This window comes from Microcaecilia unicolor, chromosome 9, assembly GCF_901765095.1.
Source record: "Microcaecilia unicolor chromosome 9, aMicUni1.1, whole genome shotgun sequence".
NCBI lineage: Eukaryota > Metazoa > Chordata > Amphibia > Gymnophiona > Siphonopidae > Microcaecilia > Microcaecilia unicolor.
Window position 1 is genome coordinate 140,416,425 of NC_044039.1, and position 24,721 is coordinate 140,441,145.

General features: G+C 46.4%; 1 protein-coding gene across 4 annotated transcripts in view; it reads right to left on the bottom strand.

Moving 5' to 3' along the window:
* The window catches only part of PTGR2 (prostaglandin reductase 2), a 203,811-nt gene that overhangs the window by 166,872 nt on the left and 12,218 nt on the right, over positions 1-24,721 (bottom strand). For all 4 annotated transcript variants that reach the window (XM_030214985.1, XM_030214987.1, XM_030214984.1 and 1 more), the window contains exon 2: positions 23,739-23,824. In XM_030214985.1, coding sequence (XP_030070845.1) covers positions 23,739-23,778 — 40 coding nt within the window. In that variant the 5' untranslated portion in view covers positions 23,779-23,824. The remainder of the gene's footprint in view (positions 1-23,738; positions 23,825-24,721) is intronic.

Sequence of the window (24,721 nt, forward strand, 5' to 3'; positions counted from 1 at the left end):
AGGAAGTCAGGGAAGGAACACAGAACCGTTTAACAGAGGGAAAAGGAGATGGGGAGGGGATCACACTCACTCACTCACTCAGAGGGTGGGAGGGGACAGAGGGGGGAGGAGGAAGGCAGGAGAGGGGGGAAGAGGGAGGAAAAGGAGGGGGCCAACGGAAGGGAAAATTTGGATGGGTGGGCAAGGGAGTAGGGGGAAAAGAAGACTCTCACTCTGTCAAACACACTGTATCTCTGTGAAAACTCGGTCTCTCTCACTCACTGTGTCAAACATACGCACTTGCACACAGTCATTCTCAAACACACACACTCACTCACAGATACACAAGCACCTACTCTCAATCTCTCTCTGGCACACAATCGCACAGTCACTCTCTCTCTCACACACAGTCACTCTCACACACACACTCAAACATACACACTACGAGGAAAACCTGGCTAGCGCCCGTTTCATTTGTTTCCAAAACGGGCCTTTTTTACTAGTGTATTAATAAGACAAAATCAGGGGAGAAAAACTCACCCTGGGCACCCGGATCTCTGCCGGGGCTAGTAGCTCCCATATCAGCCTCACTCCGAGGCCTCCCCCCCGGGATCAGGACTCTCCGTCTCAGCGGAGGTCGCGCCATGTGGTAAATTCAAAATGGCGCCCGCTGCCAGCTCAGAGCGCGAAGAATCGTCGCTCGCCATGCTCGGGCCGGCTCTAACGTCTGTACAGCATGATTTACAGAGCCCCGCTGCTGATCTGCGCTTGCCACACTCGGAACAGCGCTTTACTGTCTCTGCAGCCATCGCCAAAAACGGTGGTAATATTCAAAATGGCGGTTCGCGCCAAAATCGCCCCGATCGCGGTCCCACTCCGGAGGAGTCAGAAAACACTCTTACCTCACTGGACCGAGTATCACAGCTCCGGTCCCACAGAAAAAGGCAAGGAAAAACCTCTGTTCCAGCGTCTAAGCGCCAAAACGCGACGCAACTTTTTTTTTTTTTTTTTTAACACTGTGAGGAAAGCAGAGGTAAATAGAACTCTGGAGGCTCAGGTGAGTGGGAAAGGCAGGGAAAGGGCGAACCTATGTGCCTGCATCCACTGTTGGTGGGGAAGGACAGGGAAAGCTAAGCAATGTGTCCACATCCACGGAGGTATGGGTAAGGCAGGGAAAGGGCGAACCTATGTGCCTTTAAAGTGAAGCTGCTATAGCCTCCAACACCCCTGCTAACAACTGGCAAAAGCACAGGAGCAACCTCCAGGCAGATTTTAGATGGAGCTCGAAGAAGCTGCAGCCACTCTGCCAGGGGAGATAGAGAATACTGAAGAGAGGCAGTGGAGCAAGCTGGTATGAGGCACTGAAAAAAGTGTGCTCTCTATCTCCCTCTGCTTGTTGATGGACACAACCCATGTGTAATGGCTGCATCTGCCTGATGACAAGGAAGTTGGGTATTATTAGGAAAGGTATGAAAAACAGGTGTGAGGATGTTATAATGCCGTTGTATTGCTCCATGGTGCAACTGCACCTTGAGTATTGTGTTCAATTTTTTTTTTGTTACATTTGTACCCCGCGCTTTCCCACTCATGGCAGGCTCAATGCGGCTTACATATTATATACAGGTACTTATTTGTACCAATGGAGGGTTAAGTGACTTGCCCAGAGTCACAAGGAGCTGCCAGTGCCTGAAGTGGGAATCAAACTCAGTTCCTCAGTTCCACAGGACCAGAGTCCACCACCCTAACCACTAGGCCACTCCTCCACTCCAATTCTGGTCGCCGCATCTCAAGAAAGATATAGAAGAATTGGAAAAGGTGCAGCGAAGGGCGACTAAAATGATAGCGGGGATGGGACGACTTCCCTATGAAGAAAGACTAAGGAGGCCAGGGCTTTTCAGCTTGGAGAAGAGACGGCTGAGGGGAGACATGATAGAGGTATATACAATAATGAGTGGAGTGGAACAGGTGGATGTGAAGCATCTGTTCACGCTTTCCAAAAATACTAGGACTAGGGGGCATGTGATGAAACTACAGTGTAGTAAATTTAAAACAAATCGGAGAAAATTTTTCTTCACCCAACGCATAATTAAACTCTGGAATTGCCAGAGAACAAGGTGAAGGTTTAAAAAGGGGTTAGGCGGTTTCCTAAAGGACAAGTCCATAAACCACTACTAAATGGACTTGGGAAAAATCCACAATTCCAGGAATAACATGTATAGAATGTTTGTACGTTTGGGAAGCTCGCCAAGTGCCCTTGGCCTGGATTGGCCACTGTCATGAACAGGATGCTGGGCTTGATGGACCCTTGGTCTTTTCCCAGTGTGGCATTACTTATGTACTTATGTAGCTGGGATATCTCTATGGGTATCTTGACCCCCAGGTACTTGATGTTGCCCAACTTCAATCTAAATGGGACTCTTTTTGAGAGCTCTTCCATCCTGTGCTGTGTAATGGACACCCCTATCATTTCTGACTTGTCATAGTTTATCTTAAACCCGGATAGCTTACCAAACATATCCAACTCCGCCACCAGTATTGGGAGAGTCAAACTAGGATTTTTCACAAAAAATAGCACGTTGTCGGCAAAAAGAGCCAACTTATGCTCAGTATCCCTTATTGAAATTCCCTTAATATCTACTGACTCCCGTATCTTCTGTGCCAGTGGCTCAATGGAGAGCGCGAAGAGCAGTGGTGACAATGGGCATCCCTGTCTAGTGCCCCGCTCTATCTAGAAAGCTGACGTGTACCCTCCATTCACTTTGTCTGGCTGTCGGCTTCTCATATAACCTTTTTAGCCACCCTAATAAACCTTTGCCAAACCCCATGTAATCCAACACTTCCCAAAGATAGGGTCACTCCACCCTATCAAAGGCTTTTTCTGCATCCGTACTTAATAGAGCTACCGGAATTCCCCTCTGTTGGGCCTCCCATATGACATGTAGGGTGCGTCAAATGTTATCTGCCACCTGCCTTCCCATAACAAATCCAGATTAGAAGGCGAAATAAAATCCTTCAAAACTTTTGCAGGGGCAGCCACGAAAGAAAGGGAGATTGTTAACAGGAAATTAGAGTACCTGGATAATAGAAAATTAAATCTAAGACTGCTTAATTTCCCGAAATCTCCAATTATATCGGCTCTCGATATGTTAAAGAAATACTTTAATGAAATTCTGGCTATTCCGAAAGAAGCATATCCTCCAATTACCCGGGCTCAGTATATTACAGGAAAAGGAACTTCAACACAACACCAACAGGGATTGAATCTAACTGAATTTCTTGAAAGTTCCCTTGAAGTAATTACTGAGCGCACCACTCTTTTGGTATCATTTGTGTTTGAATCTGATAGATATAACATCTTCCATTTATACTTTAAACATATGAAGGCATTGTTCCTTGGTTCCAGAATACAAATGTTTCCAGACTTAAACAGAGAGACTTTGAAACAAAGGCGTGAGTTTTTGGGTTTAAAGCAGAGGACTCTTACTTTGAAAGGAACATTCCTATTGAAATTTCCCTGCAGATGCTTTCTCTCTCTTAACTCTGTTAACTATATGTTTACGGATCCAAAGAAAATGCAAAGTTTTATTACCTTTAAGGAGGAAGAGAATCATTCTAATCAGAACAATCCTGTAGGCTAATGCTGTTAAATTCAATTGTGGGCTTAGTAGTTCTCCTGCTCGTATGTTTATAGTATTTCTTATTTTGAATTTTTGCATTGTGTTTTGCCTCACTTAAATAGTGGACTAAATAACTGAAAGTATTTACCTAGAGGAGGTTACACCTCCTAGATTTATATCTCTTTCAGTTTTTTATAAAATTCAGTTACTGCTTTTGCAGTCATGTTATGTGATTGTAAAATTAGAAAATTATAAATAAAGATTAAAAAAAAAACAACAACAAATCCAGATTGGTCTGTATGGATTAGTTTAGGCAGTATCTTCCCTAGCCTGCCTGCAATTATCTTTGATAGAATTTTTATATCTAAATTAAATCAGTGAAATCGGCCAGTAGGAGCCACAGACAGCTGGGTCTCTTCCCGGTTTCAATATTAACGAGATTCCTGCCTCATGCATGCTAGCTGGCAGTGAGTGGCCCATAAAGCATGCGTTCCCTACCCTCAACAGTAAGGGCCCCACCTCCCCTGCAAATATTTTGTAGAACTTGGCTGAGTAGCCATCTAGGCCAGGTGCCTTCCCTCCTTTAAGCCCTTTTATAGCCTGCTTAATTTCGTCCAGATGGAACGGGGCTTCCAACTTTTCTCGGTCTTCACTCAACAACCTGAGCATACGCAATCCCTCTAGGCTCTTTCGTACCTCCCCTGTCTCTACTGCAATCTCACTACTATATAAAGCCTGATAATACAACTGATCTCCCGGCCCTTTAATTTTTGTAATAGTTGAGGCCCGCTGCCTGTGTCTCAAGTAGTTAGCTAACATCCTACCTGATTTATTTCCGAATTCATAAAATTTTTGCTGGAGGACCTTCCTCATAAATTCCACTCTCTCCACCTGCATTTTCTCTAGTTCTATACGACATTGTCGCAGTTCTTGTAAGACCTCTCCGGACCCCCCCCCCCTCTTGATGTCGACGCTCCAAATTTGCTAACCTTGTCCTCAACGCTAATTCCCTTGCTTCCCTTTCATGCTTTCTTCTAGCTCCCCACTTAATAAGGTGGCCCCTCAACACTGCCTTCATCGCATCCCACAAGAGTCCGTCTGTTACCTCCCCTGTATCATTGAGTGTACAGTAGCTCTGAATAACTTGTCGGATATCATCGCACACCTTATTATCCCCCAATATTAACTCATTTAACCTCCAAAAAAGATGGCGCCCCTCCTCTGTCAATCCCTTCAGCCCAATCTCCACCGGTGCATGGTCCAATATAGAGATGGAGCCAATTTCCGAGTCCGTTACTTGTTCCCATAATTGGCAGCTGCACCACACCATATCTATTCTGGTATAAGTATTCTGAGAGAGGAAAAAAAAAAGGGTAGGATTGTTGATTCGGATGTTTAAGCCTCCAAACCTCCACTAAATCTAAGGTAAATGTAAGGGGCTTTAATTGTTTACAATGAGCTAGTAGCATATTATTCATCCCCTTTGAGTGATCCAGGTGCAGACCACCTGCTTTCCCCCTTAATCTATATTTCCCAGTCTCCTCCCGCCCTTAAACATTTTCACTGTAACCACAACTTAACAGTGTAATAAACATTGAAACCATCCCCTTGCATTTTTTCCCCTCACCCATAAGGTATGTCCAGATCTATTCTCCTCCCGTGCATTTATACAACTTATCCAATCTGATCTCAAAGTTCTCTCATACTTCCCATCAAGTGACTCTTTCTTGGTTTGGTATCTGCGGCAGAGTCTCTTTTCTGGGTCTCGCTCTTTACCAAGAAGACCCCTTCTTTGCTGTGGCTGTTGTTTTAGAGGCATCTCCAGGTGTTTCCAAGGGTAGATTTGTGCAGCCTAATTCTTTCAGGACTTTCCAGGCCTCTCCCAGCGTGACTACCCAGCGGGTTTGTCCCTCCGCTGTAAATTGAAGACCAAAGGGAAAGATCCATCTATATCTGAAGTTGGATTGTTGCAGGTATTTGGTGAGATCCCTGAATTCTCTTCTCCTCTGGAGCGTTCCAGATGCCAAATCCTGGAACACCAAGATTTTTTGATTTTCCCAGAGGATCTCCCCCATTGTCCTCGCTTTTCTCCATATCATGTCTTTGACTGTATAGTCCTTAAAGCATACCACAATATCTCTGGGTTGTGAATCTCTTTTGGATCCTAGGCTCCTGTGCACTCTATCAAACTTTATCTCAGGCTCCGCGTTGCCCGATTGTCCCTCTCCACCTGAATCCACAATTTGGGCGCAGATTTCCCGAATTACCGTTACAGTCCTTATTCTGGTCCGTTTCAGGGACCCCCTTAAATCTCAAATTGTTCCTTCTGGTGCGATTCTCTAAATCCTCCAGTTCCAGCTGCATTTTTGCTCTGTCCGCTTTCATGATTATAAGAGCATTGCGAAGCTCCTCCACTTCTCCCTCTACATGCTCCAGCATTTCCTCAGCCTGCTCAACCCTGTTGCCAATCTCCCTCACCTCCTTCTGGATATCAGTGACTGCCTCCTTTATTGTTTTCCAAACAGCCGACATTTCGGCTTTCAGCACTTTGAACCATCTCGTTACCTCCTGCTTGGTGTCGCTTTCTTGTTGTTCCGCTGGGCCCTCCATCTCAGACCCTGAATCTGCGGCGGCCATTTTGACGCTCGCTTTATGCGGAGAGCGATTCGTGTTCATCGACTCTCCTCTTTGTGCCACAGCGTATTTAAACTTCCCGAGCCTCTTCCTTGTCGCCATCAGGTCTCCTCTCACTGGTTTCAGTTATTAGTCGTTCGGAATTTGGAAACTGGAAAAAACAGCAAATTTCTTCACCACCCTGATGGAGCGCTGATTTCAGGCGTCCATCTCCGGCAATGACATCACTTCCTCTGGGAGGTAGTTTCTTTTTACTCTCCTGATGCTGTCACAGCAAGTAAACAAAAAAGCCATGATTGCAAGAATTGAATGGATAGGGCAGACCACAGGAAGGAGGGGGGATGGCAAGAAGGGGAGGGGCTGGAAGAGAGGAAAGAAGCGACATGATATAATAGGGTGACAGAAGGAGAGAGGTTGGATGGGGAGGACAGAGGGAGGTGGAGAGGCTGGACCATGCTGGGGGGGGGGGGGGGGGAAGATGGGAATAGAAATATAGGGAGATGCTGGACTGGGGAGAGGAAGGAAAGTCACAAGGAGGCCGATGCTGGCAGATGAAAAGTTAAGAAAGGGTCTGACTATACAGATGGGAGAAGGGAGAAGGGGGCTGACTATCAGATGTTAGGGATGAGAAAAAGGAGACTGATATCAGGGCTGGGTGTTGAGCTGGGCAAAGGGGGCTGATTTGGGGAGAAAGGGTCCGATCCTTAAGCTAGAAGAGTGATGATAGAAGGGGGTTGATTCCGGCAGGTGTTGGAGATAGGAGAGGAGGGATGAAGTTGGCAGTGGTGGGGATAGATTAGTTGGGAGAAGGGGGCTAAAGGATGATATAGGTCTGAAAACGGGAGATGGGGTTGACTGGCAGATACTGAGGTTGGGAAAAGGGGCTTAATGGTGTCGCGATACTTGGGCTCGGGGTTGAGTTGGGAGAAGGGTTCTGATTCTGGGAGAAGGGGGCAGATGCTGGCGGGTGACAGTGGGAGAAAGAGGCAGACACTAAAAGAGAGAGAAGGAAAAGGATGACAGATATAGGAGGGGGAGATCAAGGACATGTGACGTGAAAGGTGGAAATGGAGGCGCAGAGGGATAGATGCTGGAAGCAATGTGGAGGAAATGCAGAGAAAATGTATAGAGGTAGGTGGGCAAATGCAAGAAAGAAGGGACTAGGGAGCAAGACAGTGAGGGAAAAGTCTCCAGGGAGACTAAGGGCAGGAATGAAAAAAGTGAGAAGAGCAGGATTTAGAAATACAGGGATGGAGTGGATAAAAAGGGAGAGGTGAGAACGGGCTCAAGTACGCAGAAGCCATCTGTGACACCTGTGAACATGTTCTACTAGTTCCATACTTCACTGCCGTGGTCAGCGATCTCCCTGCTCTGGAACGTCTTGTTTCTCCCCTTCTCTACATACAACAATGAACTCCATGCTTGTTAAACCAGCTAGAACCAATGTACTACTCACGCTACTGGCTCAGGTTTTGTGCATCTGGTTTTGTGTCTCTCATTCTCACCGCCACAGCCTGGTTTGTAGTCAAAAAGCATTTCACTATCACAAAACTCTGCTATCCTAACTTCTGTATATGTTAACATGATGCAAATCTGAGAAAAAAAAAAAAAGACACTGCTGCTATTGAAGTTACTGCCACTGTAAAACTAGAAATTTGTAAAGTGAATAAAATGCAACATAATTATCCAAACACCATTCTTTCCTCTCTGTGGTTACCAACTTAGACCTTTTGTGTCTCTGAAAGATGTTTACCAGATAATTTAGTCCTAAATCTCACAGGCTAAATATCTTCATATATTCACACATGCAGCCTGCCGCTACCCTGGGGAATCGCTGCCGCAGTTGTGCTGCATTCACTTGAAAAGCCCCAAAGTTTGATGGGACTACATGTTATTTCGACTTTCAAACTCTAGGAGTTTTCAGTAACTGCAGCACAACAGTGGCAGTAACAGAATGCAATAAGTCTGGCTAAAAACAAGGGATCCATAGACATGAGAGTAAAGCCTAAGGCTGTATAAATTCTACAGTAATTTAACAGGAATGGGTAGACCAGATGGGCCCTGTGGTCCTTTTCTACAGTCTGTTTCTCTGTTAATAGTAAGAGTATTTCAGTTCACACAGCAATCTACTTCTTTTCATAAGTGACTACATTCATGAGAAAATTTAACACACACAAGCTGTACTTCTGCTTGCAAAAAAGGAAACCAAAATGACTTCAGGAAGCTTATGCTGCCTATTATTCATAGATGCAGAAATCTGTCTCTTAATGGACTTCTGTTATACTACTTATGTTAAAAGAGATTGTTCATGTCGGGAACTGTTTTTGAGATTAAAGATTGGGAGAAGAACTTATGCCACCTGTTGCAAGTTTCTACAGCGTCCAGTATGGTGGAGAATGGTTATAAAAATGCTGTACCAATGGTATTATACAACTACTCATCTTAAAGCTATGTATGGACAGGGAGATGATTTCTGTTGGCGGGGCTGTGAAGAACAGGGGACTTTTTTTGCATATATGCTGGATATCAAGTACTGCAGTTGGTGTCAGAAATTATGGGCATAAGGACTGATAAATTTCTTGCAAGATATATGCTCAATTTTTGACCCCTAAGTTTGCAACTTCATAAGCGGAAATGTGTCCATCAAGTTGTTACAGCTGGATGCCTGGTCTTGGCTACAGCATGGAAACAGCAAGAGATCCCAGTACGTACAGTCTTATTGGCGAAATTGATTCATATCAATTTGATGTCCAAAGAGAAATAAACTCCTGACTTTTCAACATACATGGGACAGTTATACTACATGGTTGGAGACAACATTACCTGCTAGATCGACAATTGCTCTGCCTTGATGTTATTGGGATGGATGGTGGCCACCTCTCTGTTTGGATAGATTATATGCTGGGGGGTTGAGGAAGGATGGATTTTTCTAGGGATGAAAATGTTGCTCTTGATATGGTTACATGCTTTTTCAGACTATAAGACACACTTTTTTCCCCCAAAATTTGGAAGGAAAATAGGGGGTGCGTCTTATAGTCCGAATGTAGCGGTTCGCGGTGGAGCGGGGAGGCAGGAGCAGGATCGTCGCTGCAGGAAGCCGGCGGCAGCAGGAGTGGGGCGATGCCGCGGGCCCTGGGCTAGAAGGAGTGGGTGTCCCGCCGACTCCGTGGGTGCTCAAGCACCCCCAATATCTCACCGACCGCCAGCCTAGTCCCTCCCTCTGAATTTTAAGTCTTACCTCGTCGGGGCAGCGCGAGTGAAAAGTGTGCAGCCCTTCCCCTCTCTCTTGCTCTGCTCTGGTCCACAGGAAATGAGGGCGGGACCAGAGCTGAGCAAGAGAGAAGGGAAGGGCTGCATGCTTTTCACTCGCGCTGACCTGTCGAGGTAGGATGACTTAAAATTCAGAGGGAGGGAGCCTGGAACTCAGGGGGAGGGAGGGGGGGGCTGGAATTTGGAGGGAGGGAGGGGGGCCTGGAAACGGGAGGGGGCCCTGGAACTCAGGGAGGCAGGTCTCCCTGGAACTCAGGGAGGGAGGGGGGTCCTGGAACTCAGGAAGGCAGGTCCCCCTGGAATGGAGGGGGCCTGGAACAGGGAGGGAGCCCTGGAACTCAGGGAGGGAGGCCCCACTGGAATTCAGGGAGGGAGGGGGGCCCTGGAACTCAGGGAGGCAGGTCCCACTGGAACTCAGGGAGGGAGGGGGGCCCTGGAACTCAGGGAGGCAGGTCCCCCTGGAAACTCAGGGAGGGAGGGGGGCCCTGGAATTCAGGGAGGCAGGTCCCCCTGGAACTCAGGGAGGGAGGGGGGCCCTGGAACTCAGGGAGGCAGGTCCCCCTGGAAACTCAGGGAGGGAGGGGGGCCTGGAACAGGGAGGGGGCCCTGGAACTCAGGGAGGGAGGCCCCACTGGAATTCAGGGAGGAAGGGGGCCCTGGAATTCAGGGAGGCAGGTCCCCCTGGAACTCAGGGAGGCAGGTCCCACTGGAATTCAGGGAGGGAGGGGGGCCCTAGAACTCAGGGAGACAGGTCCCCCTGGAAACTTAGGGAGGGAGGGGGGCCTGGAATGGAGGGGGCCTGGAACAGGGAGGGGGCCCTGGAACTCAGGGAGGGAGGCCCCACTGGAATTCAGGGAGGGAGGGGGGCGCTGGAATTCAGGGAGGCAGGTCCCCCGGAACTCAGGGAGGCAGGTCCCCCTGGAATTCAGGGAGGGAGGGGGGCCTGGAATGGAGGGGGCCCGGGAACTCAGGGAGGGAGGCCCCACTGGAATTCAGGGAGGGAGGGGGGCCCTGGAATTCAGGGAGGCCCTGGAACTCAGGGAGGCAGATCCCCTGGAACTCAGGGAGGGAGGGGGCCCTGGAACTCAGGGAGGCAGGTCCCCCTGGAACTCAGGAAGAGAGGGAGGGGGCCCTAGAACTGATAGTTCTGTCATTACTGTATTTTGTTGCAGAAAGATAAAATAGCGTACCGTAGTATGCTGCTGAATCTACCGTAATTGTGGAAAGATGTCAAAGCAGAAAAGGCTTTCATATAAAATCCCTTTTAAACTGGAGGTAGTGAAGTACGCCAAAGAACATGGTAACAGAGCAGCGGAGAAACGCATTGGGCCACCTCCAACCGAAAAAATGATACGGGAATGGAGGAAACAGGAGGATCAGCTGCAAAAAACGGACAAAACGAAACAATGTTTTCGTGGGCATGCTGCAAAATGGCCACAGTTAGAAGTGGATCACACGTCACAGGAACAATGGCTTTTCAGTATCTACAAAAATGATCATATATGAAGCCATACGTCTTGCTACAGAGAAAGGCATTGAGGACTTCACTGGATCACCATCATGATGCCACAGATTTATGAAGAGATGTGGTCTTGCTATGCGCACCAAAAGTAGGATTGCACAAAAAATGCCTATAGAATATGAATCCATGATTGTGTCTTTTCACAAATTTGTACTGGATGCAAGAAAGAAAAATGGATTTGAAATAAGCCAGATTGGGAACATGGATGAAGTCCCGTTAACCTTTGATGTTCCATCAAACAAGACTGTTGATGTGAAAGGTGCCAAAACCATAACCGTGAAAACCTCAGGGCATGAGAAAACCCATTACACGGTTGTGTTGTCCTGCTGTGCAGATGGCACCAAACTGCCACCAATGCTGATTTTCAAGAGAAAAACCATGCTAAACGAGGCAATCCCGAGAGGAGTTATTGTTCATGTTCATGACAAAGGATGGATGGACAAAAATGGCATGAAGATATGGATAGAAAAAGTGTGGTCCAAACGTCCTAGAGGGCTTCTGAAAAAACCTGCTCTATTAGTGCTTGACCAGTTTAGGGCACATATCACTGAAGCCACAAAAAAGAGATTTAAAGAAGAGAAAACCCATCTAGCCGTAATTCCTGGGGGGCTTACCAGCCAGTTGCAACCTTTGGACGTTTCCATCAACAAGCCATTTAAAGTTTTAATGAGAGAAGAGTGGAATAAATGGATGGCTGCTGGAAATCATGATCTGACACCAACTGGACGAATGAAGAGGCCCACTTTCACCCAAGTTTGTGAGTGGGTGAAAACCTCATGGCAGTCAGTTAAGGATGAAACCGTTGAGGTCCTTCAAAAAATGTGGCATCAGCAATACCTTAGACGGCTCTGAAGATGACATCCTCTATGAACAGAGTGAAGACAGTGATGCTAGTGATTCTGAGAAACTGAGCCTCATAAATGTGGACAGTAGTGACGAGGAGTTCTTGGGGTTCCCTGATGATTAGAGTAGTTTCTGTACTTAAAGCTTAAAGTCAGTAATAATGGTTGTTAATGCTGCTGTTGAGTTCTGTTTACATTTACATTGGTTAAATATTGTTATTTATGGTATGTTATTAAATATTTTACCACACGTTTTGCTTCAAACTTTTTTTTTCTATTTTCCTCCTCTAAAACCTAGGTGCATCTTATGGTCCGGTGCGTCTTATAGTCCGAAAAATACGGTATGTTATAAACTGTGGTTTTGTTTTTGAGATTATGCTTAATAACATGATCAGGTTTGAGCTATTATCTGGGATGAACCTGCAAAGGAAATCTACTGTAGCAGCATTTAATTTTCGAAAGGGTGACTATAAAAAAATGAGGAAAATGGTTAAAAAGAAGCTAAAAGGGTTGGCTGCTAAAGTTAGGACACTAAATCAGGTGTGGACGTTATTCAAAAATATCATCTTGGACGTCCAGACCAGATGCATTGCGTGTATTTGCAAAGGTGGAAAGAAGAGCAAACAGCTAGCATGGTTAAAAGGTGAAGTAAAAGAGGATATTACAGCCAAAAGATTGTCCTTCAAAGAATGGAAAAAGGACCCAAATGAAGAAAATAAGAAGAACCATAAGCACTGGCAAGTCAGATGCAAAGCATTAATAAAAAAGGCAGTGAATATGAAGAGAAACTTTCCGCAAAGCCTAAAACCCACAGTAAACAACTTTTTCAGGTACATCAGAAGCACAAAGCCTGCAAAAGAATCCTTGGGACTGTTAGATCACGAAAGAGCAAAAGGAGCGCTCAGGGAGGACAAGACCATAGCGGAGAAACTGAATGAATTCTTTGATCGTTACAGAAAATGATGTAAGAGATCTGCCTGTACCGGAAATGGTCTTCAAGGGTGATGATGCGGAGGAATTGAAAGAAATCTCGGTGAACCTGGAAGATGTACTGAAATTAAAGAGTAGTAAATCACCTGGACCAGAAGGCATACATCAAAGTGTACTCAAAGAACTCGAGCATGATCTGCTATTAGTAATGTGTAAGCTGTTTTTAAAATCATCCGTAGTATCTGAAGATTGGAGAGTGTCCAAAGTGATGCAGATTTTTAAAAAGGGTTCCAGGGGTGATCTGGGAAATTACAGACTGGTAAGCCTAATGTTGGTGCTAGGCAAAATAGTGGAAACTATTATAAAGAATAAAATTACAGAACACATAGACAAACAGTTTAATGGGACAGAGTCAGCATAAGTTCAGTTAAGGGAAGTTTTGCCTCACCAATTTGCTTCATTTCTTTGAAAGCATGTGGATAAAGGTGATCCAGTTGATGTAGTATATCTAGATTTTCAGACAGCTTTTGATAAAGTTCCTCATGAGAGACTCCTGAGAAAATTAAAGAGTGATGGGATAGGAGGCAAGGTTCTGGTGTGGATTAGGAATTGGTTATTGGACAGAAAACAGAGTGTAGGGTTAAATGGCCATTTTTCTGAATGGAGGAGGGTGAACAGTGGAGTGCTGCAGGGATCTGTACTGGGACCGGTACTATTTAACATATTTAGAAATGATATGGAAATCGGAACGAGTCCGATGATTAAATTTGCAGAGGACACAAAATTATTCAAGGTTGTTAAAACATACGCCGACTATGAAATATTGCAGGAAGACCTTAAGAAGCTGGAAGACTGGGCATCCAGATGGCAGATGAAATTTATTGTGGACAAAATCAAGATGATGCACATTGGAAAGAAAAATCTGAATCATAGTTACTGATGTTAGGGTCTACCTTGGGGATCAGCACTCGAGAAAAAGATCTAGGTGTCATAGATAATATGTTGAAATCTGCTCGGTGTAAGGCGGCAGAAAAAAGCAAACAGGATGCTAGGAATTATTAGGAAAGGGATGGTGAATAAGACCGAAAATACTATAATGCCTTTGTATCGCTCTATAGTGCAACCACACCTTGAGTATTGCATTCAGTTCTGGTCGCTGTATCTAAAAAAAAAGATATAGCGGAATTAGAAAAGGTTCAAAGAAGAGCAAAGAAAATGATAAAGGGGATGGAATTCCTCTCATATGAGGAAAGGCTATAGAGGTTAGGGCTCTTCAGCTGGAAAAGAGAAGAATGAAGGGAGCTATGACTGGTCTACAAAATCCTGAGTGGTGTAGAACTAGTAGATGTAAATTGATTTTTTACTTGTTCCAAAAAAGACTAAGGGACACTTGATGAAGTTACATGGAAATACTTTTAAAACAAATAGGAGTAAATAATTTTTTCTCTCAACAAATTTAAGGTCTGGAACTCTTTGCCGGAGGAGGTGGTAAGAGCAGTTAGCATATCTGGGTTTAAAAAAGGTTTGGACAAATTCCTGGGAGGAAAAGTCCATAATCCTGCTATTCAGAAAGTCATGCGAAGCAACTGCTTGCCCTGGGATTTGTAGTATGGAATGTTGCCACAATTTGGGCTTCTGCCAGATATTTCTGACCTGGCTTGGCCACAGTTTGGAAAACTGGATACTGGGCTAGATGGTCCATCTGCCTGACCCTGTATGGGTACTCTTATGTTCTTATGACACGCCTTCTGCTGCTTGGCCACCTGGCATACTGACTCGGCCTGCTCCAGTGGGAAAGAGTCCACCAAGTCCAACAGCTTATAAACCGAGTCCTACAAGTACACGCTCTTAAAGAGCTGGCATGATTGGATATGAGACATGAACATTGAGGCTTGGAACATCTTCCTTCCAAAAGAGACCAAGGTCCTAGCTTCTCTGCCTGGGGGTGCCGAGGCATAGTATCTAGAAATTCTGGCCCTTTTTAAAAGTGGATTCCACCACCATGGAATTGCAAGGCAACTGGGGCCTATCAAAACCAGGTGTGCTGTGGTTCTGATACATGGTGTTGACCTTCATAGGCAGGACAGGGACCGACAGAGGGGATTCCCAGTTCCTACTGAGGACTTCCTTGGTTACCTCATGAAGAGGGTGTCCGAGCCTCCCTAGGAGGGGACTCGTAGTCCAGGACCTCAAGCATCTTAGCCTGGGGCTCGTACTCCACTTCCAAAAGAAATGGAATAGCCTCAGCCAAAACAAAAGGCTCTCTGGAGGAGACTTTCTCCTTTCAAGTGGAGGGGAGGGTTCAGAGGGGATGCAATAGGACTCAACCTCCAAAAAGTACCTTGGATCCTCCTCAGACTCCCATGAGCGTTCCTCGTCAGTGTCAGACAAAAACTCCTCTTGGGAGGGCTGAGACTGCTTCGACCTAGAGGAGCCATGTCCCAAGAGGGGCATCGAGGAGTCAGCTCCCACCTCAACTCTGGCGTAGCTTCCTCCACCAATGTTGAGGGAGTACCGGCTTGGGTGGCAGTTGATGCCTGTGCCGCGCCGCAGGCCGAGGGCCAAGAGAGGCCGCAATGGGCGGTAAGGTAGGCACAAGTACCCCCCCATACTGATGCACACCATTGCAAAAGGCCATCCAGCAGCACAGGGAGCAAGGCCCAGATAAACTCATCAAGGGCCGACACCGGGAATGACTGGGGAGCCGGCTCCAAGACAGGCTGCAGAACTGATGGGGCCCAAGGTGGGAGTCGGGTCCTGGCTGCCTGGAGACAGACGCGTCGGTACCTCCTGGATAGAGGGAACGATTCTCCCAGCGCCGACGCTTCTCAGGGGCCAAATCCCAATGCCCAGGGCTCCCGACACCTTGTGTTGAAGGTGACCGATACTGATGCTTCTTGGCCTTCGCCTGAAGCTCAGAATCAAGACTCCTCGATGCCTACGAGGACATTGTCGAATCCACACGTCACCTCAGGATCGGGTCCAACACTGGTCGGTCCCAGGGGCCCTGTCCAGCAGCCAGCATTGAGACAAATGGAGACCCAGCTGACACACTACTGCTACCTTGGGCCAATGATCAGAAGCCCCATGCTGTTCCAAACAGCGCCGGAATAGTGTGAGGATATAACACCCCTATGATCAAAGCTAGAAGCATGCAAATTTATGTGCGTTATTACCTCTGATCATAGGGGTACTTCTCTGATCATAGAGTTACTTTTGCGGGAGAATTGTGCCTAGGCATGTGCCCAAGGCACAATCCTCCCACAGAAGTTGTCTGACAGGTCTGGGCTGTCAAAAGCCCAGATCTGTCAAACAGTAGAAGAGGTTTGACAGGTCTGGGATTTTCTCCCGGACCTGTCAAACCTAAACCCACCAGGGTTTTTCTGCTCTGGAGGGCGGGCTTAGGTTTGATAAGTCCGGGAGAAAATCCCAGACCTGTCAAACTTCTTCAGTAGGTCTCCCTCATTCCTCCCTCGCTAAGAAACCCTAATGCCAGCTCCTAGCTAGCGTAAGGTTTGCAGAGGTAGCAGCGTCCTTGTTTGGTGCTCTGCTTGCTGATCATGAGGAATGAATATGGGAGACCCTTGTTTGCATGCATCTGAATGCAATTAGTGTTCAGAGTCGGCAAGGCGCTATTGGCCTCTAGCACCCATGTTTGCTTATGATCATCTGCCCACCAGTGTCTATGGATCTCGAAGCAGCCATATGGACTGATGCTCCTGATGTAGTCTTAGGACTCAGACCTGGCTCCAAAAATCCTCTCACGTTGAGCCTCTCTGGCAAAGAGTCCTCTTCTTCATACAAAGACAAAGAACACAGTTGGCAGGGCTATGGTTGGACCCTAAACACAAGACATCGAGAATGGGTGCCTGTCAGAGATCATCCGATTGCACCAGGAACAGAGCTTAAAGCCACTGGGAACTTTAGTGGACATGGAAGGAAAAACTTCCAAAGGCGAATCAAAGGACGCGATGGTGCCTGAAAAAAGGGACAAAGCACCACGAAAAAATCACGGGAAAGACCTGACCAGAGACTAGGCCTAAATCACGGAAAAAGAAAAGAAACTTAAAAATTGGGAAAAAATAAACTAAGAAAATGCAGGAAGAGAAGGGACAAAAGCCTGACAAGGCGCAGCGAAAATGCTAACAAAACCCTGAAAAGGCACAAAAAGAAGCTCTTCTGAACCGGGCAACAGGAGAAACTACTCTTTTCATCCACGATAGATAAAAAAAAACTATGGTAACCACACCCTCACGGCGGACAGGAAGGAACTCGCACGTGTGCAGTGGGGCGTGTCTCGTGCTTCTCAAAGCTCTCTAAAGCTTGTTATATTGCTCTGGACTGGGCAACACGGCACTATGTTACCCACTTTTGAGAATAAATAGGCCTGCTTGTCCTTGGAGAATGGAAAGTTCTATTTTTTCCTCCTGGTACTTCAAAGGTAAAATTAAGCCTTACCTGCTGATAATTTTATTTCCTTTAGCAGCAGCAGCTGAATCCACGAACTGGTGGGTTGTGTCCATCTACCAGCAGGTGGAGATGGAGATTACAAAGCTGAAGGCTGTGATACCAGTCAGTTAGCTCCTCCTTCACTTCAGTATGTCTCATCAACAAGCAGACAAAAAACCAGGCAGCCTTCCTCACTAACCAAACACAACAGAAACTCGTCAGCCTGACTTAGAGAAACCATGACCAATGGACTCCTCTTCAGTGGTTTCTATTCTCTCTTTTTTATTTCTTTAACTAAAAGACCAGGACAAGAACAGACAGGCAAAACAAACGCGGCTGACAGAGGGCAGGATCCTGGATTCATCTGCTGCTACTAAAGGAAAGAAAATCATCAGCAGGTAAGGTATAATTTTACCTTCCTTAGCGTATGCAGCAGATGAATCCAGGAACTGGTGGGATGTACCAAAGCAATCCCTAATTAGGATGGGAAGTCGCCGCTCCCCGAGACAGAACAGCCGCTGCAAAGGCAGCATTTAAATAGCGAAAGCACACCCGTTTCGCCTAAGAGGTAGATAGCAACCTCATGGAACAAGCCTGCACCACCACTGGCAGGACGCGACCTTCCAAAAAAAATCCATGGAAACAAAGTACCTGCAATCCAACGAGAAATAGCCGGATCAGAGGCCACTGTCCCACGGCAAGAACCAGCGAGAAGGACAACAGAAGATCAGAACGCTGAAAAACATGCAACATCTGTGAATGCCGGAGGATAACCCTCCGAACATCCAGAAGACAAAGCTCCGCGTACTCCGCATGAAAATCCCCTTCTCAAAAGGAGGGAAGAAAGAGGCTGATAAAGAAGAAAGACCATACCACAGCCGGTAAATTGCAGAAAAGCAGCTCGGCTGTCACGTTTTCAAGGCAGGAACTAGGATCGTGAGCCCTTGGGCCACTGCCAAGGAGCGGCAGTGGCAGGCAAAACCACCCCACACAGGGATAAGGCAGAACTCTGACAGTGCCAGCTAGACTTCACCTGCACTTGACCACCGTTCCTCAGGAGTTGAGCCCCTGGGTGCATGTGGCCGGCAGGACTTGGAAGCCAGCAGGATACACACAGGGTCTAGAATACACAGGGAGGCTGGGCAGAATACTAGACTAGGACTCTCAGACAGACCTGAAAGCTGCAAGCAGCCACTGAAACCGTGAACAAACACTGATAGACAAGAGACAGAACTGAAAGCTGCAAGGCAGCCACTGAACAAGAAACACAGGCAACTAAGAAATAGACAAAGACATACAAACAAGAAACAAGACTGGGAAACAAGCAATATAGAACAAGAAGCTACACAAAGACTAAACTAGAATCAGGCAAGAATTACAGACTATAAACTGGACTAGGCAGAAGTGCACAAGCACCCCAACATACCAGGGACCTTAGACGATGCAAAGGCAAAACGTTTCCAAATGGCTAATAAGCCCAGCAGCAGCTGAGATTCAGCTGCAGCAATCACAAAGCAGCTACGGGTGCTGTGCAGGCTCAAACAAGACAAGCAAGTCTGGCAGGCCGGAAGATCTGGACTGGGCTGAAGTCTGGAACGGGAAATAGTACACAGGCAATCCAATGCAGCCACCAGGTCTGGCCACCAGAGGACAAGAGGAACACAAACCAAGACACAGGCAGAAAGCATAGTGAAGCACAGAGAGGCTTAACACACACAGGTGCCATATAGTGGAGTAATCAGAGCCATGCTGGAAGCAGCCAGCACACAGAGACAGACGGAGCTAACTTAGAAAGACCAGACAGAAGCCAGCTTAGAAGCTGACTGCCAGAAATAAGGTAAACCTGAGAGGGGTCACGACCACAGATGTGACATCGGCACGGCAGATCTAAAAATTCAGACATTCTGCGTGCCAAAGAATAGGCAACCAAGAACACCGCTTGCGAGTAAGCTCCTAAGCGAAGCCTTCTGCAAAGGATCAAAAAGAGTCCGAAGCAATGCTCAGTAGACAAGGAACCCTAAGCTAGGCTCAGAAAATAAGAACGACGTTCCAGGGCGAACAAGGTCGCAGCAGCGGAGGAGCAAAGAACTCTGCAAGAAATGTACCACATCTGGGTGAGAAGCCAGAGAAGAGCCCGACACTGTCTACCACCTGCTAGAGATATACTGAAGTGAAGGAGGAGCTGACCATCTGGTATCATTGCCTTCAGCTTTGTAGTCCATCTCTACCTGCTGGTAGATGGACACAACCCACCAGTTCCTGGATTCATCTGCTGCATAAGCTAAGGAATTTGTACTGCAGCATGCCTTGCATAGAACTTCCTCCTCAACTTAATAAGCATGAAGACAGACAATGTTGCATGGCCTGTTATGAAACAGGACCAGCACACGATGGGCCCTTTCAATTTCATTTTTGGGTCCTGTACCACCACAGATGCATCCAATTTAAGGACCTGTGAACATATCTCCTGCACAATTTGGGAGTGGTTCTCCAAGTCTTCGATGTTTGCAGCAAAGGCATCCAACTCCAAATCCACAGTGTCCAGCTGCACAACTGTCTCTATCAACGTCTCTGTTGTTTCCTCTACCATGTGCTCCGCATCCTTGACCCTGTGGCTGAGATCATCAAGGCCCACACACAAATCACTAATAAGCAATTTGAGTTCTATTACTCTTTCTATTGCGTCCTTTTGCAAGGCACACTTTAAATCAGAAAGCATGATCTTTAAAAGTCCTTCTTCGTCACTTGCTTTGAAATTGCTGGGGATCTTCAGGGCTGGTTTGTTTGGTGGCTAAGGCTGCCTGTGTTTTAAAAACGTTTCTCTCTCTTTAAAGCTTTTTCTTATAACTGTCTGCCTCTATATCTCAACTAAATCAAACAAAAAACAAATAAAAAAAACACGCTATTCTTTCACTGCTGAGGGTATTTCCTCTCTAAGTCCTCTCTTTTATCTACTCTATACTTGCTAATTTTAATTTGGGGGCTGGTAGTTTCTTTTAAAACTGTGTTCAATTCTGTGCTGGTAAATTGTTTTTCTTTGTGCTGGAGTTGTTTTGAAGGAGCTGTGTTGTCTACCAAGTGAAGTAATCCCATTAACTTGCAGTAGCAGATAGGGTCTGACAAGCAGTGTAGGATCTAATTTAGTCTTAATTACGCGTTGGGTGAAGAAACATTTTCTCCTATTTGTTTTAAATTTACTACACTGTAGTTTCATCGCATGTCCCCTAGTCCTAGTATTTTTTGGAAAGCGTGAACAGATGCTTCACATCCACCTGTTCCACTCATTATTTTATATATCTCTATCATGTCTCCCCTCAGCCGTCTCTTCTCCAAACTGAAAAGCCTTAGCCTCCTTAGTCTTTCTTCATAGGGAAGTCGTCCCATCCCCGCTATCATTTTTGTTGCCCTTCGCTGCACCTTTTCCAGTTCTTTTTTTTTTTTTTAATATCTTTATTATTAGAAGAAAAGACATTCAACATCACATTCCGCCTCAATGAAGCCAACTATTTCCAATATCTTGCAGCCGGTAATAACCTGTAAATACTTTGAATACATTGACTACATTTGTCAGCTTACACACCTGATTACGTAACCTTAACATAATACAACTTTCAAGTTGAAACCATTTAAAACATATATATGCCCCCTTTGCCCTTCCTTCTAACTTTTTTTTTCCAGTTCTACTATATTTTTCTTGAGATGCGGCGACCAGAGTTGAACACAATACTCAAAGTGCGGTCACACCATGGAGCGATACAACAGCATAATAACATCCTCACATCTGTTCTCCATACCTTTCCTAATAATACCCAACATTCTATTCGCTTTCCTAGCTGCAACAGCACATCGAGCAGAAGGTTTCAGTGTATTATCAACAATGACACCTAGATCCCTTTCTTGGTCCGTAACTCCTAACGTGGAACCTTGCATGACGTAGCTATAATTCGGGTTCTTTTTTCCCACATTCATCACCTTGCACTTGTTCACATTAAATGTCATCTACCATTTAGCTGCCCAGTCTCCCAGTCTCGTAAGGTCCTTCTGTAATTTTTCACAATCCTCTCGCGAGTTTACGACTTTGAATAACTGTGTCATCAGCAAATTTAATTACCTCACTGGTTACTCCCATCTCTAAACCATTTATAAATATATTAAAAAGCAGCGGTCCTAGCACTGACCCCTGAGGAACCCCACTAACTACCCTTTTCCATTGTGAATACTGCCCATTTAACCCCACTCTGTTTCCTATCCTTCAACCAGATTTAATCCACAATAGGACATTTCCACCTATCCCATGACCCTCCAATTTCCTCTGTAGCCTGGTCTAAAAAGCTCCTGGCTCTCGCTGTAACGGGCCCCCCCCCCAGCTGATAAGAGCCTGGATGATGTAAGGACCAGTGATGATTGTATGTATAGTGTATTATTGCTTCTTTTCCTGGTCTAAAAACTCTTAGCATTGCTTAGATGTATAGACCAGTGATGTAATGATTGTTTATATAGCTAATCATTGTGTTTATATAGCTAATCATTGTATATACCTTAATCATTGTAGAATTTAGCACCTCTAATAAAGGTTTCATTTCTCGAATATGAATCCAAAAGAATCCATGGTAATCATTGAGTGAGTCAGGCTGTAAATTCATGGCAGTACATCCTTTCAATCTCCAACAACCAATCCTACCCAGCAGGACATTCCGGGGCTACAACTTGTCTGACTAGGGAGCAGACATGTATTCCGTTAAAATTTTCCCCAGCTGCCAGCCTGCATGCAGGACCGGACCTCCCTATCCGCCTGTCACATCCATCGCTCCCTCCGGCTGCTCCTCCGTGGGAAGCAGGAGCCGGCGTCCGCCACGGTGAAGGCCGGCTTTCTTGAGGCCGCGGCGGGGAGCCGGGGCTCGCCGCGGTGATGGCCGCCCAGTCCGGGCCAAGGCCGGGGGCCGGCGATCGCGGCTGCTGGACTCTCGATCGCCGGCTATGGGGTCCGTGCTTGCGCCAGTGGGGGAAATGGCGCCGAGGCGCGATGGCCGGCGCCTCCTTCACTCTTGGGCGCGGGAACCCGAAGCTCCGCCTCAGAGGAGTTAGATGGGGAGGCTAGTGCTGTAGTCCCGCCTGGGAGGTCGGACAGAGCCAATCAGAAGGGTTCTGTCAATAACCAGGTTCTGATTGGCCGGCTATGTTTACGGGGGCTGGGCGGATGAATGCTGACAGTATTTAAGGAGCGGGCCTGAGATAGGACATTGCTTCAGGTTCTGTTTCCCGAGGCCAGTCTTCGTTTGTTCTTGTTCTCAGTTGGTTTCCTTGCTCTACTGGTTTTGACTTTTGGACTGTTCCTGGTTTACTCTGCTAGCCGCCTGCCTTGACCTTTTGCCTGATTCTGACTACGCTGTGAGCTGCCTGCCCTGACCTGTTGCCTGTTTTTGGACTTCTCCATTTTCCATCTGCCCTCTTTGCTCCTGGTTCCAGCCTGGGTCAGTTCGTCAACCTCGCGATTCCAGAAGTCCCGTTGACCGCCTGCAGCTGGGGGCTCAACCCTTGGTGAACGGCGGTCGCCGCGGGTGAAGACTTGGGGTTGCATGGCTGTCCTTTGAGGTCCTTCGGGGCCTTGCGGGACCTAAGGGCTCACCTTCCTTGCAGACAAGACACCGCCCTTCCTCTCCCCAGAGGTACAGTTTCGCTCACCCACCTCTGGGCCTGAACATAAGTACATAAGTAATGCCATACTAGGAAAGACCAAGGGTCCATCGAGCCCAGCATCCTGTCCACGACAGCGGCCAATTCAGGCCACAGGCACCTGGCAAGCTTCCCAAACGTACAAACATTCTATACATGTTATTCCTGGAATTGTGGATTTTTCCCAAGTCCATTTAGTAGCGGTTTATGGACTTGTCCTTTAGGAAACCGTCCAACCCCTTTTTAAACTCTGCTAAGCTAACCGCCTTCACCACTTTCTCTGGCAACGAATTCCAGAGTTTAATTATGCGTTGGGTGAAGAAAAATTTTCTCCGATTTGTTTTAAATTTACTACACTGTAGTTTCATCGCATGCCCCCTAGTCCTAGGTACAGTTTTGCTCACCCACCTCTGGGCCTGAACAGGTTTCTCCCACTCACGAGGGGGTTATTTTTTCTCTCTCCCTTCCCCAAAGCCCTTCTGATCGCATCCTCTCCGGCAGAGTTCACTGTTTTTGCAGGATACCCCGTCATTCCATGAGTCTTGGCAGGGGTGTGGGCAACCAAAGACCCCATGCACCCAAAGGCAGACACTTTCCTTCTTACTCCTCCCCCTCCTAGTCTCATTATAGCATTAATACTCCTGCTCATCAATCCACCCAGTTATGCTATTTAAGCCACTCTCACTATTCCTCCCAGCCCCTGGCTAGGAGCCAAACATTTAGTAATCCCCTAGGGGACTCACCCAGATTCAACTCTAACCTTGATATTCCAGGGATTTCCAATAGCATAGAGTATTTGATTTTCTTTTGACAAATACATACCAGGCCGTGAATGCAGTACAGCTCTTCGAATGATTCCCATCGTGACTACAGCAGCTAGCCTCCACTCCACCCACTTTAAAGAAGGCCTAGAGTGAACACAAACATATGGCGAATGAGCAATTCAATCACAGTATATGAAAAGATGACCTAATCCTATCAAAAGTTAAATAGCTGCTGGCTTCCTACTTTGTTTATATCAGAAAAATCACACAGAGGGGTCAATGCAGTAAGTCTGCATTACAGCCAGTGTGCTAAGCACACTGCTTCATAGCACAAAACTTTAGTGCCCCAATGCAGTAACTACAAGAGAAAACTATTTGCATTTCTGGACTTCTGAGGAACCCATCCCAGGAGAGGCATGGTGCATATGGATGAGGGAGGTAGGCAAACATGAGAGTCAGATTTACTCCGTCCACTAGATCAGAGAATCGACATTATGCCACACTATGGGAAACCTGCTTGACTATGCTCACATGAGGGGGGGGGAGGTAGTGAATGCTGAGATGTGTGGGGGTGAGTGGGGCATGAATGCTGAGTATTTGTGGAGGGGAGTGTGGAGTATGGATGAGAGGGGAGGGGGGATAAGGTTGGAAAATAAAATTCAGTGCAGAGTGCATTTCACGCAAGGAATTTGTTACACGTATTTGGAGTTATACTTTGATACTGTTGGGTTCTGCTTGTTCTGTACGTATTATGATGAGTAAATGTGATTGCAATGTGTATTGTGTGAATAAAAAAAATTTTAAAAAAAGCAAATAGTGCACATTTCGAGCCGAATTCTATATAAGGCACGGCAAATTGTGCACACAGACAATTTATGTGCTCTAGTCAATTGAGTAATGAGACGTTCGCTATTCAATTGAGTAATGAGCCAATTAGTCATGATAATTGGCAATAATTGGCATTTACACGTAGTCTAAAAGAAGCGCACATAAATTCCAACACACATAATTGAAAAGGAGTGTGGCTATGGTAGAATTCGG